The sequence below is a fragment of the Candoia aspera genome, chromosome 6, assembly GCF_035149785.1.
Source record: "Candoia aspera isolate rCanAsp1 chromosome 6, rCanAsp1.hap2, whole genome shotgun sequence".
In the NCBI taxonomy this organism is placed as follows: Eukaryota; Metazoa; Chordata; class Lepidosauria; order Squamata; family Boidae; genus Candoia; species Candoia aspera.
In genome coordinates this window covers 69,481,819-69,496,643 of record NC_086158.1, presented here as the reverse complement: position 1 = coordinate 69,496,643, position 14,825 = coordinate 69,481,819, and the positions used below count along the sequence as shown (strand labels likewise).

Below are 14,825 nucleotides of genomic sequence, written 5' to 3'. Positions count from 1 at the left end.
ATGGAATTTTATTCAGGCATGGGAGGAAAACGTCAACTGGGTAACTTATCAATTTGAAGAGAATTGCATTAAGGAATGGTTGGCTGGATGTAAATGTATTTAACTTGGCTCTAAGTTGTGGCTGCATGCTGAAAAAGGCAATGAAACAAACCACAGCAACTGAGATTACATCTCAGCAACAACATTATTCCTCTCCTCTGCTGGATGGTTAAAAAGTGAAAATTTTTCCTGTGTTCCCCCCACCCCCAACTCTGAAATTGCTTTATAAAATAAGTGTGAACTTGCCATCACCAAATATGGAGATTTGAGCATTATATAAATCTGTCTCAGTGATTAAGCAGTTAAATTAATTCAAGAATCAAATTATAGAAATTGGTTTTTAACCTATATGCATTTCTAATATTTGAGTTCATAAAAATGTGTTCTGAGAAAAAGGATGGAACTTTTAGTATGCATGTGGCTAAGAGAGAGATTCTTGTCCCTTGTTATTAGGACAGTATCCCACAATACAACTGAAAGGGAAGGAAGAAATTTGCAATCTAAAATAATCTATATTATTCTATGAAGCCTTTTTTTTTTGCTTTAAGCATTTACCTCATAAATTACATCATTATGTTAGGTTACAAGCCTGCTACCTTGAATCTAGAGGTTAACATCAGAGAACATGTACAGATTTATTTTGGAGCACGTCTATACAAAATTACAATATTGAGAATGATTTATTTTATATAACTTTTTGCATAACCAAAAGTATATACTGTTTTGTAAAATAAATCCCACTTTCGTTAAGGAGTGCCAGTTTTTGGTTGCTTAAACAGGGGTGAAAGTATTAGTCACTCTATTAAAGGTAAAGGTTTCCCTTGACATTAAGTCCAGTCGTGTCCGACTCTAGGGGGTAGTGCTCATCTCCGTTTCAAAGCCGAAGAGCCGGCGTTTGTCTGTAGACACTTCGTGGTCATGTGGCCGGCATGACTACACGGAACACCGTTACCTGCCCGCTGAAGTGGTACCTATTAATCTACTCACATTTGCATGTTTTCGACCTGCTAGGTTGGCAGGAGCTGGGACTAGCAACAGGAGCTCACCCTGTCACACGGATTTGAACCGCCAGCCTTCCGATTGGCAAGCTCAGCAGCTCAGCGGTTTAACCCGCAGCGCCACCGCATCCCTCGCAGCACCACCGCATCCCTATTCACTCTATTGTTAACCCAATATTTATTGTGCTCCAAACAATGCCAGAAAACACAGAAATTATGTGATTTGTAGAACTACTGTGCCTGCCCAATTCATGGAAGAATTGCACATAATGTAGCATGGGTTTAAGTTTTAATTTTCAATAGCAAAACAGTTTGCTCTTTTTACAGGTAACTGGCAACTCATGATTAAATCAAGTACAGTTATGTTCAATGAATGATAAAGATGCAACATATTAAGGAAGCAGTGACCCACAAACAAGAAGGTAGATTTTTAATTTTTTAAAAAAAATACCAGTTTAGATATATGTCGAAGGATGAATGATGGCAACCAAATCAGATCCAGCATAGAATCTGGTAGCCCTGTCTAATGGGATGCTTTCCAGTTGTTTGGGACTAAAACTGATCTTATTTATTTAAATAAGATATTTAGATATTTATTTAAATAAATAAATAAATAACTGATCTTATTCGTTTAAATAATTTTAAACAATTTATTTATTAGCAAAGCTAATACATGTGGACAAATACTAATGCCCATAAATGCCCATAAATTCACAAGCTCCTATGTTCTGGGCCAAATGCAGTTTCTGGGTTGTCTTCAACCACAGCCCCGGTAGAGCATATTGCAATACTCAAACAGGATCTGAACAAGGCGTGAGTCACAGGAAAGTCTGTAATTGGTGCACAAGATGAATCAGTGCAAATGCCTCCTAGCTATAGCTGCCACTTGTTCTTCAAGCAGGAGCTGGGAGCCCAGCTGTGTCATGACCCCGTTGCAAGGCACAAAGAGCCTCACAACGTGGATCATGATCATCAGAAAAGAGAAGAAGGAGATGATTAAATCAACCTTCAAACTAATCACCCAAAGCACCCACACTCAGGAATGGATCTACAACTCAATGGAAGGACCTCGCAAGGTGATGCAGATAAGAATCAATGGCACAGAAGAACCCATGCATGATGTCCCGGATGGCGCACCTGTGGCAAGAGGACAAAGACGGCAGCCGGGAAAACACCCAACCAACCATCCCAAATCCCATCAAGGGGAGTGGGGTCAATGGAGGGTGGAGGAGCCCGGGGCCGGGCAAAAGGGTATAAACAGGACCCCATGCCACCACCCCTCCATTCCCGTTTTGATCTCTGTCAGTACCGTTTCAATAAACTGGAAATCCTTAATCCCTATTAAGTGAGTCCGTGTCTTATTCGGAACGAGACTGGCCCTGACAAGCTGTGACTCCCAAATTACAAGCTATATCTGCATGGGGAAGCCCAACTCCATACAACTGAATATCAACTGTGTATTAATGTAATTCCTTAATGGCCTCACCCAATGGCTTCATGATTGATGGTAAAAATCTGCTGAGAGATCAAACAAGATCAGAAGGGTCATATTTCCCCATCCCAATCCCTCTATAGGTCATACACTATCAACATGGAAACACACAGAAATGGCAGAAGTATAGTCTGTAATGTGGAGGTCACCAGGTTGGAAATCTCAAAAAAGGTAAAAGTCATCCTACTGAAGTTCCACCTGCAGTAATAGTATCAATAAAGTGCTTGTGCTCTGATCTGTTTATAGCCCTGTTCCTACAACATACTTCGCCCAGTCAGGGACAAGCCCAATCAGATCTCTTTACTAGTGGTTCTGGCAGAACACAAACATAATAAATGGGTCACAAGTGATCAGTTTGGAATACTAAAACCCCACCCAGAAGTTCCTAATATCCCATGAGATTTGCAGCTAGAACATACTAGCAGGGTGACATAACAACACTCGCTTCTTCCCCATTGGCAAGGCGTCCAGCAATAGGTGTGGCTTTGGTGCAGCAGCCAATCAGTATTTGAGAAATATATTCTAGGCTGCCAGAATTTGGTGGTGAATTCTGTAATGCAGAGGCTTGCTTTTTCAGGCAATTTTTCTCATCTCTTTTTCTTGGAGGACAAAGAATGTAAAACACCTTAACTAACTGGGGATACATTTTTTCTACCACCCAGCTGACTGAGTGGAGTTATTTTAACCCCATGAATTACTGTGTCTGATTAAATTTACCCCCCCTGGGGTTAGGTGACTTCATCAATTGTCACCTTGTTCATGTTTCCACAGCGCATTAACCCCTTCATTAACTTAGTTAAACAGAAACCAGGAGTCTGGTAGCATCTTTTCAGATGAACAAATTTTATTAAAAGACAAACACAAAAGCTTATACCTTTTCATATAATTCGTTAATCTAAACAGGTGCTACCAGAAACCTCCTAATTTTGGGCTTCCAGAGATGAACATGGCTCTTCTCCTACAAGATTTACAGTTAGTCAAATAGGGCTTTTTAAACAAAACAAATACATGCACATGATTTCTTACAAGTTCATTTCGTTCTTCTGACAATAATGCATTCCGATCTTCCAGTTTCCTGATGATTGCACTTAATTCGGCTATTTTAAGTTGGAAACGCCGAGCATCCCTTTCATCCAACTGCTGTTCCTAAAACAAAAAACAACTGCAAGTAACTGTTCAACAAGGAAACACATTTTAGAGCTTTTTACCAACTCCCATCTTCTTCCTTTTCTGATTCCATCCATTATCGACTAATTCTAAAAATAATATCATCTGTACCTTAATACTGAAAGATGAGACCAACAGAAACTTAAGAAAAGAACTGTTATGTAAGAGAAGAGGCAAATGAAAAAAGAATGTGTAAGCAAATGCAGACATACAAGTGTTCTTTTGGGAATGTGCAAGAAATGATTGCTAATTGCTACAGTGTTTCATATTTATGCCACTGTTGAATTGAGAGCTTTAAACAGATGAGCCATGTATCATTTTCCTATGATTATACATTTTATATGTCAGTATTTATAAATATATTAAGTATGTGCAATATACCACTGTATCCATTTGGCTCCCATTTAACAGAGCATTGACATGGGTCACTTGAATACAGATATAAGAATAGGCAGCTTCATTTTTTTGAGCAAAAAACAATTTGATTATAATAACATTTCCTTTTACCCTGTTTTCCTATTTAGTAGCAATTTTAATTTACTTGGAAAGTCTTATGTATGACACTTTACTTCAAGCAAACATGAGCATATATGGACCAAAGAAACTCAACAGGGCTAGGATTCTTCATTCAACAGGTGCAGGAGAGGCTTGGAACAAAGGGAAGAAAATATCTGTGTTTATGTTTTGGAAAAAAAAAATCTATAGGTCAAATTAAGCAGCAGTACAAAAGAAATCTTGATGAGGTTCAGCAAATAAAAGAAGCTTAACAAATGTCACAGAAAAATCTGTACTTAGCAAATTAATACAGAAGCTGGAAGAGATGGCATAGTTACATAAAGAGCCAAGATATAAGGTGGATTTAGACTGAATGGTGTAAGAAATTGTAGAGTATGAAAGAAAAAGCATGTTAGTTGGCATCTCATTTATTTTCTAGAGTCTAGAGCACTGACTAAAATCAAAAGCCCTGTTCAGCACTCCACCAGGATTGGTAATGAGACCTACGGCAACATGATGTTTCTTTTTCACAGAAATTTGTAGGTGTCCTTGAAAATTAGCAGACAGCCATTAATAGGTTACTTATGCATTTGAGTGGTGAGTCTCATGGTGTTAAACTAGGCACACATTCAAGGTAAGCTAAGCTGCTTAAAAAAGCAAGTAGTTGTTTGGTTTTGGTTTTTGGTTTTTTTTAGCTGCTGGAAGAATAAAAACAAACCAGAAACTCAGGATGTCATCTGACCAAATCTGAGCTGAAATCATGAGGGTTTCCCCAATCCTACTTGCTTTTAAAACAAGCAAGCAAGCAAGCAAATAAATCAAAATGAAACCTTGCTGGTCTGGGCACTCACTCATCCAGATTTGGGCACAGTTTCTTGTTTTAGGGAAAACTACTAGAAAGTGCTTACAGGACTTCCTGAATGATCTGAAGTGTCTCCTGCACCACTTGGATGAGGAACTTCCCGCTTGGGGCTACTCAGATGCCGGTCAGCCTCTTTGAGCTGGGAAAGCTGTTCATCTAAAGCCTCCTTTTGGAGTTGCAGTCTCTGAGTATGCCCAGCTTGAATCCCTAACTCTTTTTCCAGCACGTAGACTGCTCTGTCTTTAAATTTGATCTCCTCCATCTACAAGGAGAACAAAATACAATCACATACAGTACAGCTCTTCAGTTGCCATGGAAACTGGCAGCATCCCAGCTTAGGGGACTATGTTAGACTACAGCAAGCGGTGAACAAGCATTGTATTCAGTTCTATAGATTTCACACTCTCTATTATTGACAAGCAGAACCAGGTTTGGGGATGCTGCAAAAAGAGTCTTTTGACAGAGGTATAATTAACAACAACAACAACATCAACAACACATACTATGCCTTCCATTTGGAATTTGTAAAATAAGCAAAATAATTTCTTATTGAAGGAGTGTTTGACCATTTCTTATATTTATGCTTTAAACTGAAATCCCAAACTTGGTTCAGTACTGATAGCAGAAGACTATATTCAGTAAGTTTCAGCAACCTTTGATTTAGGTCCTGCATTTTTCAATACGGCTAACAGCAGTGAATTATTTTTGAAGGGTCATTCAGAAAGCTGCTTTCTAGTAACTCAAAGATTTTTTCCTTCATTTGCTTAAAAAAGAAATGGGTTCATTTATTGCTGATTATGTAGAAAATCAACTATGCTACAGCCTAAAATACATGATATTACTGTTACTATAGTTCACAAAATGCTGCAGAATTCAAATTTAATTTCACAGAAGTATTATTATGACCTGTGTTGCTATTTATGCCAACTTTTCAGTGATAGTTACTTGGCAGCCAATCTAGTGAGCCAATATAGAAATAGGTTCCTCAGTATTCAGGGTCTTACTTCAACATATAGCGAATATGTTTGATTGCAGCCTTAATACTACAAAATTCAACTACAAATAATGTAAACTCATCATCAAATATTATGCTGCACACTTTTTAATGAGCTTAAACAAGTTTCTTTGGTAAACCATACTGAAAATAGAAATAAACATATACTTCTAAAATCCAACAAATTTGGTATTGCTGAAAATTTGAAATAAGCTTTCTCTTCCATGACATATAGCAGTATTTACAAAGCAGAATCACACTGAATTCATAGGTCTTTCTAAAGTTGAGGTGCTTTGGTCATATAAAATAAATGATTAAAAACTGAATCCCAAAATAAATATATAAAGGATGACTAAATGGACTTAAAAGAAAAGGAATACTAAGAAAGACATGGTTGGATCAACTGGATGAGATCTTGAAAAAAGAGATGAGATGTCTAAAGTACAAAAGGGAATGTATGAATGAGTGTATTTATTTATTTAGCTAATAAATAGGTGTCATGGAAGCAAGGATGGATTGCAAAGAGACAAAGGTATGGAGAAATTAGAGGTATGGAGAATTAGAGAAATGTCACTCAGATGTAATTCAATTTCTTAAAAAAAAAGTCTATTTGTGTAGAATTGCAAATAAGCTCCTCTTAAACAACTGTTTAGCCACAAGTGAGGAAAACATTCATGTAATATTGAATTTCTTAGATTATTAAACTGAAAAGACATTAGGAACCAAAGAATCCTGCAACAAACCACTGAAAGGGAAAATTAACAAAGAATTGGGGTTTACTTGCAAAGCAACATCAAAGATATTAAAAAAAAACTTTTAAAATGTCTAATTAAAGCCCCTAGCAATGTTGTCATCTGAAAGAAAATGGCAGCAACATTTTTTGGTTGCACTGATTTTAAAATGGAGCAGATAACAAAACTGAAAGCCTATACTCAGCACTATTTCTTCAGCTACCAGTAGAAGAGCCAAGAGAGCTACTTAAATTCAAATTTATTAATGTAATTTGATTCATAAAAATAAAGCACACAAATAGTGATTCCAGAAATATCAGAGATAGATTTAAAAGATTTGTTTCAATATCTATAGTGCTTATCTGAGTAACCTTCTACAATAAATCATAGCTACTACCCTCCCTAATTCATGTACATTAGAAAGTTTTGGCAGCACACAGACATAAAAAACTATGGGGGAAGTTAAACAAAGAAATATTCTAGGTAAAAGGACCCAGAACAGTCCCTTCCAAGAGATACAATCATACCTAGCAAAATCAGATAGAAGGAATTGAACATTTGCCCAAGTATAAGTCAAGATACAAATTAAAAAAATCAACAAATGAATACATGAATTATAACTGGACATTAGAGAACTGAACAAAGAAATTCTATGAGAACATTTTCAATCATCACGTAAAATAAATTATGCTTGAATTTGCATGAGCAAAACTAATTGATATTAAATACTGGATGACAGTAGAAGATTTTTTAATTATAAAATTGAAATAATTTATTTTCCAATAATAAAAGATTCAGGTTGTGTACATGCAATGCATTTCTTGGCAGGATCAGTTTTATAAGATTACCATAAGATATTATTTCAGTACCGGAAGATATATTAAAAAAGGATCCAAAAGAAATCTGAGTATCAATTTCACATTTTATAGATAATATTGTATAGAACAAATCATGAAAAGTAAGGAATGTCCTTGAATTTAATATGAATTATTGTTTTCTGATTCAGGAGTAAACATTGTATTTCCTTTGGCTACCACACCTTTTTCTGCTCCAGTGGATTTCATTTGTTTTAAAAACATTTTTATACTTTAACAAATAGGTCTCAAAGGGCCAGAAACATACCTAGAAAATAAATACACTTACTGCACACAAGGCCCACTGCATGTGGACAACCTACTTTTAAGGTAAACATTTCCACTTCTGTGGAGGAATGCTTATTTGCTCTACTGCCTAAGGACTGCAGAAGAACCTGAAGCATGAGCTAAAGTCCACTCTGAATTCACAAGAAATTTTAGCCAGGCCTCATATTTTTTCCATATCAACAGTATTACCCAACCTGGTGTCTTCCTGTTGTATTGGGCCAATTCATAGAATCTCTACCAATATGAGTGTGGCTGGACACTAATGTGGACCGTAGTTCAACACATCTGTTGCATACCAGATTTAGGAAGGATGATACAAAATGGTAGAATGTTAGTTAGATGAAGTCTTACACTTTGATTACTTTGGGGAAAGCAACAGTTTTGGGGTCAAAGGATGAACTTGGCCTTTGAGTGGCATGCTGGAGGGCATTCTAAAACAGCAGTCAGGACCAGGGCAAAAATATAATTTTACTTAAACTTATGTAAATTTAAGCATGTTACTAAAATTTAAGTTAAATTAATATAAATACAGTAATATTATTACTAACCGTATATTTAATGACTTATTTTCTATCACATTAAACACTAAAATTTGGTTACAACTTCTGGATGAATTCTCCCTAAGCTTTGGAGACACACCTGGATCTTCAGGTTGTCCTCCTTGATCTAATTCAATCCCATACTTGATACAAAACATCAACAGCTACAACATATCCAACAGATTCCATGCCTTTTGGAAGTTCTTCAAGGCTTTCCAGATTCTAATGTGAAACTGTTTTCACTTGTCAGTAACTTAAACCCAGCAGATTCTAATCCTACCCTCTGGATAGAACTTTTTCCTAAAAAGTGCTGTTATGTGTACCAGTCTTCTCTTCTGCAGGCTTAACATTCCCAGTTCCTTAAAGCTTTTCTCACTTGACTCTATTCCATCTTCATTCCATCTGCCTGACAGAAACAGATTAATTTACTACTACTCGTGACTTAGTTTCCAATTCTATTAAAAGCCATTTTGAAACTTCATTCTATTTTTCTGAGCCTTAGCTATTCCTCCCAGCTTTGTATCATTTGCACGAATGATGCAGAATCCCCCCATTTGATTCATTAATAAAAATATTGAAGAACACAGTGCTCAGGGCAGACTTCTGTTACAACCCACTTGAAACCTCTTTCCAGTTTGAGGGGAGGTTACTGATAAATACTCTTTGCATATGATTTCCAACCAACTAGAAACTAATGATCATAATCTAGCCTGCAATTAAACAGTTATTAACTAAATATCACAACACACACTTCTGCTAATTTCTTGTTGAAATCTAGATATGCATGTTATATTTACATACAGCATTCCTATCACGTACTGATTTTTCAAAAGGAGACATTAAATTTCTCTATGTAGGATTTTTTTTCTTGACAAACTATACTGATTCTACTGCACTAATTAATGACATATCAACATGCCCTCAGAATGAGTACCTTATAAATTATTCCAGTATTTTTGCTGACTTCCAAAACAATTAACACCTAATTTCACTTGAACTTACTGAAAGTAGACATGCTGCTGTAATTATCAGCTCCATATTCATAAGTATTTATCCAACAACTAGGGATGTCACCAGATCTTGACTGCAGCTGTGGAGCCACTCATTGCTCCTTGTTACATTTCCAAGCAGAAGACACCAAAAGGTTGGCAGGTACTGGAAAGGAGTTCACTTATGGGGGTTGCATTGAGGCAGCAAACCCAGGGCCTCAAAATAGTGAGACAACCACATGTGATATTTTTCCTAGGACTAATTAGTTAAGAGCAACCTCTGCATCTACTTTTTCTAGCTTTGGACAAAAGGGATCACAGACTAAAGAGGCAGTAGAAAAAGCTAAATTTAAAACAAATTAAGTTGGTTTGAGACTGTTTCATACTTTTAAGAATGCTGGTCAAGACCATGCAAACTGTATCCATTGCTGGGAAATTACAGATTAATGGATCAAGATGTAAGGTCAATTCATACTTCGTAGAATCTGAAAGTTGGGAAGCTATTCAACTGAGAAATTTCTACTTACCACAAATTTCAGTTTTTCTGTTAGTTCCTTTCCCCTTGATGTGTAACATACTGTACAGTTGAAATGCAAACAAAACATTTGGGCATGATAATTTTTTTAATAGACACCTTTGGCAGGGTTTTTTTTTTTTTTGGATAGGGGTGGTGGTGGAGGAAATTGCCTACACACATTATGGAAAGACTGTAGGCTATGCTGGCTTTGTTTTCCCAGTGAAGCTGTGATTTTGTTTGAACTTACCCCAGAGAAAACGCCAGACATAAAACATCATTCAGTCCATACATTCCAAGGAAATACACACATGCACAGACAAGAATAGGGAAGGGTAATTTACTTTCACATCTGTAATATAACTAAAATATATATCGCACTACTCACCCAAGCAGACATTTATTTCTTAGATTATATTATTAAAATACTATATACACACATAAATATACACTTAGGTTGTCAGACTACAAACTCTGCCTTGTGTCATTTAGCTCTACCACAGCTGTATTTATAAAGGAGGGAATTTTCTTTTAAAAAGAAGACTGCTAAATTTTCATTCATCTCAACATGCCTTTTCCTTTAATAGAAATACATACCAAAAAAGGTAAGAAAGACAAAAAACTTCAGTAAATGACATTGCTTCTTACTAATATTTTCATTTCTGTGAAGAAAAAAGGATTGTATACTTTTGTGCTTAAAAAAATAAGCCACACAGCAAAACAACACAAAACACATTTTCCACAGTTCAAATTACTGTAGGATGATTAGTAAGAGGATTATTTAAAACAGCAACAATGCAGATTTAAGACTTTAGACTATAGAGAGAGCACATCAGGAAAATGACATTAAGATATACATACAAATACATAAACACATTCAAGCAAACACTTCCTTGCAACCTATTTTGCTCCATATGAGCAGCAACACAAAGGAGACATATGATAGAAAACAACTCACTGGGAGGGCTGCATCAGCATTCAGGTGTATCTCCCCCCAAAACTAAGGCACAGCTTTCATTCATTGCTCTAGAAAGCAATGCTCTCCATGTCTCGCCTTGCTTATAATTTTACAGCTTACTTTCAGTAACAGGCCTACTTGTGCAACAGACTCTATGAATATACATGAGGATAATAACCAATCATCTTTAAGGAAATGCCTTGCTTAACAGCATGGATACTTCCACTTTGCATTTAGCAGGTTGTCTCTACCAAGCATGTATTTTAATTAATAAACAGCTTGCAACCCCTACAGCTGCCAATTATGGAAACATTGTGCCATGAAATATGAGGGTTTCTCTGCTGTCTCTCTCCCTCCCTTCTCTGCAATTTTAACTACTATTTTTTTTAAATTCAGCTGGCTTTCAGAGCCAATGGCTATTATTTATCAGGTTATATTAAAAACCAACGTGTAATTTGTAATTCTGTGTCAGTTGCTTATAGCATGGTGGTCTTCATTAGCACTGTTAATAGCATATACCAGCAGAAGCTGTGGAAAAGAAAAGGCTACATTTCCAATGTGTAACATCTCTATTTAAAACAAAAGATTACTCACACCTTTTCCGGTCAGAGCTATTAGTTCCCAATGAGAAAATCCATGCCAGTCATTGGCTAATATATAGCTTCCACATTTTCTGCAGGAAAAATTCTAATGGAGAACATCAGGAATGTAGCCCCAGAAATTTGTGTTTCAAAGACCTTATCATACATGTTAAGTTGTTTATTAATAAAGAGGTAACTAAAGATTCTGAGACAGAAGAAAATAAATAATCATGTTAGTCAATATGTCAGCATCTCCCAACCAAGAGATATTTGGTTTGAGATGATGGGAACTGTAGCCCATCCTATCTGGAGGGTATCAGTTGGAAAAGATGGCAATATACTTTTGTAAGGCCATGAAGACATGGTTATGTGCCTGGATTTGGGGCCCCAAGTGTGTGAATGGTTCTGTTTCTTGGTTATATTAACATCCATGCACTGCTTACTTGGTGGCCATGTATATTTATTTTGTATTTTAATTGTGTTAATTGAAATTGTTTTAATTGTTTTGTAGTTTTTATTGTTGTAAGCTGCTCAGAGTTGCTTGCTGAGATGGGCAGCTATAGAAATCAAACAAACAAACAAATTAAAAATGTCATTAAGAAGGCGCCTTGTCACATGAGGGAGAGGAAGAGGCCAAAATTTCATTATAATAATTGATTTATCTAGCTAGCTACTTATTGAAAGAGCCCTCAAATGACTCTCATTTTGCAGCTATGACTTGAAATCTTTTGCAAATGTTAAAGATGGAACCAGAGTCCTTTAACATATTAAACCTGTCCCCCTACCATTGAATTTCAGCTCTTTCCATTTTCTAAACATGCCTATAGAAGTGATAAGAAATCACGTAAACATTTTCTATTATCATCATCATCATCATCATGTCTTTGTGGCTTTTTGCCTTTAGATGATTTTTCTATAGCACCCACTCTTTTATCATGCATTTTCCCAATTACTTGCTCTCATGTATTACAGTAATCCTGTAATGTATCCTGGATTACCTGTGATCCTGTAATGTAATGTAATCCTGTAATGAATATGGGCCTATTAATATACTCTGCAAATACTGGACATAATATACCTTTACTTCAGCAAAAAAATTGACAAAACACCCCATGACACTTTAATTAGCAAGGTAGCTAAGTATTAACTGGATGACATGCCTAGCAGGTGGATATATTGTTGGTTTGAAAACCATATTAAAAGGGTGCTTGTGAATGGTTGTAAGGGATCAAAAGTTTCCTCCTGGATCTGGTACTGTTCACTTTTAATAAACGACTTGCAGATGGCATTAAACAGAGTGGGTCAGCAAATACATTTAAAAGACTAAAACAAAACTAGGTGGTTTTGATGAGTAGAATATTGACTGAAAAGAATAGGAAGTAATTTATAAGGTGGAAATGTACCTATTGTTTTTTTTTCTGAGAATATTTAGTCATGAGAAAAGGTGAATGAGGAAAGAGATACCACTCGTGTAGCATTTTGCTACAGAGGACAACCTTCCCATACTGTTCTAGAGTGAAGAACACAGAAAAACTAATTTCTGGTTTTGTCTTGTGAAAACATCCTAACAGTAACAGTTTGACAATGGAACCAATTACTACAGAAGGTCATTGGTCCCTTCGGTGAATGTAGGCTAAGGATGAATAGCCAGTTTTCTGGGGGGTGGCTTTAATCTGGACTAAAGGCCTTCTTCCAAATCTATGATTATATGGAAATGCTTTACTGGCATAAAAAAGTAGTAAATCCCAGTCTACCGGTATAGATTCACCTCAGTAAAGTGGGCCATACTACAATTTAAAGACAGAGCTGCATATCTGGAAAAGTACCTTAGTTTCTGTTTTCTTTGTGACCTGTGTTCACATGCAAGTTTGTGTATGTGTGGGAAAGAGGATGGGTGGTAATATTCCAGGTTGCACAGCACTGAGTGATTGTACCCAGTGCCCCCTAAAATCTGGCCTTAACACTGTATGCACATTATAACAACCATACATAGGTATGGATAGAATCTGATGCAACAGCCCCAATCCTCATTAAAATGTTTGAAAGGAGTTACAATATTGTGTTAACTCTCTTGCAGCTATCAGAATTATCAAAGTTGTCCCCTGATGTTGCAGCACAGATAATATTTTTCAACCTTCCAGTGCTTCCAGAATTAAAGTTTAGGCACATGGTACTGAAATTGTACAGTTTAATCAGAACTGTCACTTAACAAAATTCCCTCTGGTGGATTCTTTGCATGATAGGGTCCCTCATGGACATAGGTGAATTTTGCTCTTTAAGTTTTTGACCTAGTGCCCTAGAATAATGGCAGATACAGCTACCTGTCTAATGCTGCTTTGAATCAGGAAAAAAAAAAAATTAAGGAGACAGTAGGGCTGGCTTCAGCAGTGGGCTATGAAGTAATAAATAAAAAGCATTTTGTGAAAAATCATTATGTAGACTTACCTTGTATTTCAGTTGATATGTGCAGGGGTAGTTATTAAATAACTGAAAATAAATGGATCTCTTGTAAAGGACGAGTATTTTGTTTGTTTGTTTATTGTTTGCTTTGATAAATTCCAAATTTGTGTATGGGTGTTGTATGTATGAAAGAAACAACAGAAATTGGATGAATGGGCATGTATATGACTATGTAATACTAAATGAAGAGGAAAAATCTTCAGTCATAACTCTTTTGTATTTTTTTTCCAAATGTATTCTGTATACTAGGAACTTTTGTCCAGAATATGCAGACTGGAAGGAGCTTAAGAGCTTTGAGGAAGGCATTAGTCCATATTAGACAACTGCATTAAGTGTGATCAAAAAGCATACTGTATATTCAATGCAAAATAGGGTTTAAAGCAACTGTTTTAAATTCTGCTAAATCCAGCAGAAAAAAAATGTTTTGGTCAATTATATATAAAGATAGAAAAATTCCTGGAGATCCCCAAACTCTTTAATATCTTGTTGAATCATACGTTTTATAATTTAACAAATTAAATCCATATACTAGTAGCAAGCTGATTAATATGTGGTCTCTGGATGACATGGGAAAGAGAAAACATTATAACTAAATTACTGCATCATATGATTTGCTCATCTGGGTTTTCAGTGGCATTAACCTATGATGCCAAAATATATCAGCATATAATTAAACTTTTTCTCTGTACAATTTTCATAGACGCAAGCAATCCAAGATTTATATTAACATGGAAATATCACCCACTTGCTTAATTAGTAAACTGATATTTTATCTAATAGGCTGCACTTCTCCAGGAAATATTAGCTGTAATGCTTTTCTCATGTGAGCTGTTAGCATTTACCATTTTCCTAAGTATGTCTGAT

The 14,825-nt window shown here is 36.0% G+C and overlaps 1 protein-coding gene across 3 annotated transcripts in view; it reads right to left on the bottom strand.

The window, feature by feature from the left end:
• The window catches only part of JAKMIP3 (Janus kinase and microtubule interacting protein 3), a 118,935-nt gene that overhangs the window by 35,281 nt on the left and 68,829 nt on the right, over nucleotides 1-14,825 (bottom strand). For 2 of the 3 annotated variants that reach the window (XM_063307359.1, XM_063307360.1), the window contains exon 4: nucleotides 3,556-3,675. In XM_063307359.1, the coding sequence (XP_063163429.1) occupies nucleotides 3,556-3,675 (120 nt within the window). Of the gene's footprint in view, nucleotides 1-3,555; nucleotides 3,676-5,099; nucleotides 5,316-14,825 lie in introns of all 3 variants that reach the window. The other variant, XM_063307361.1, reaches the window with a different exon arrangement.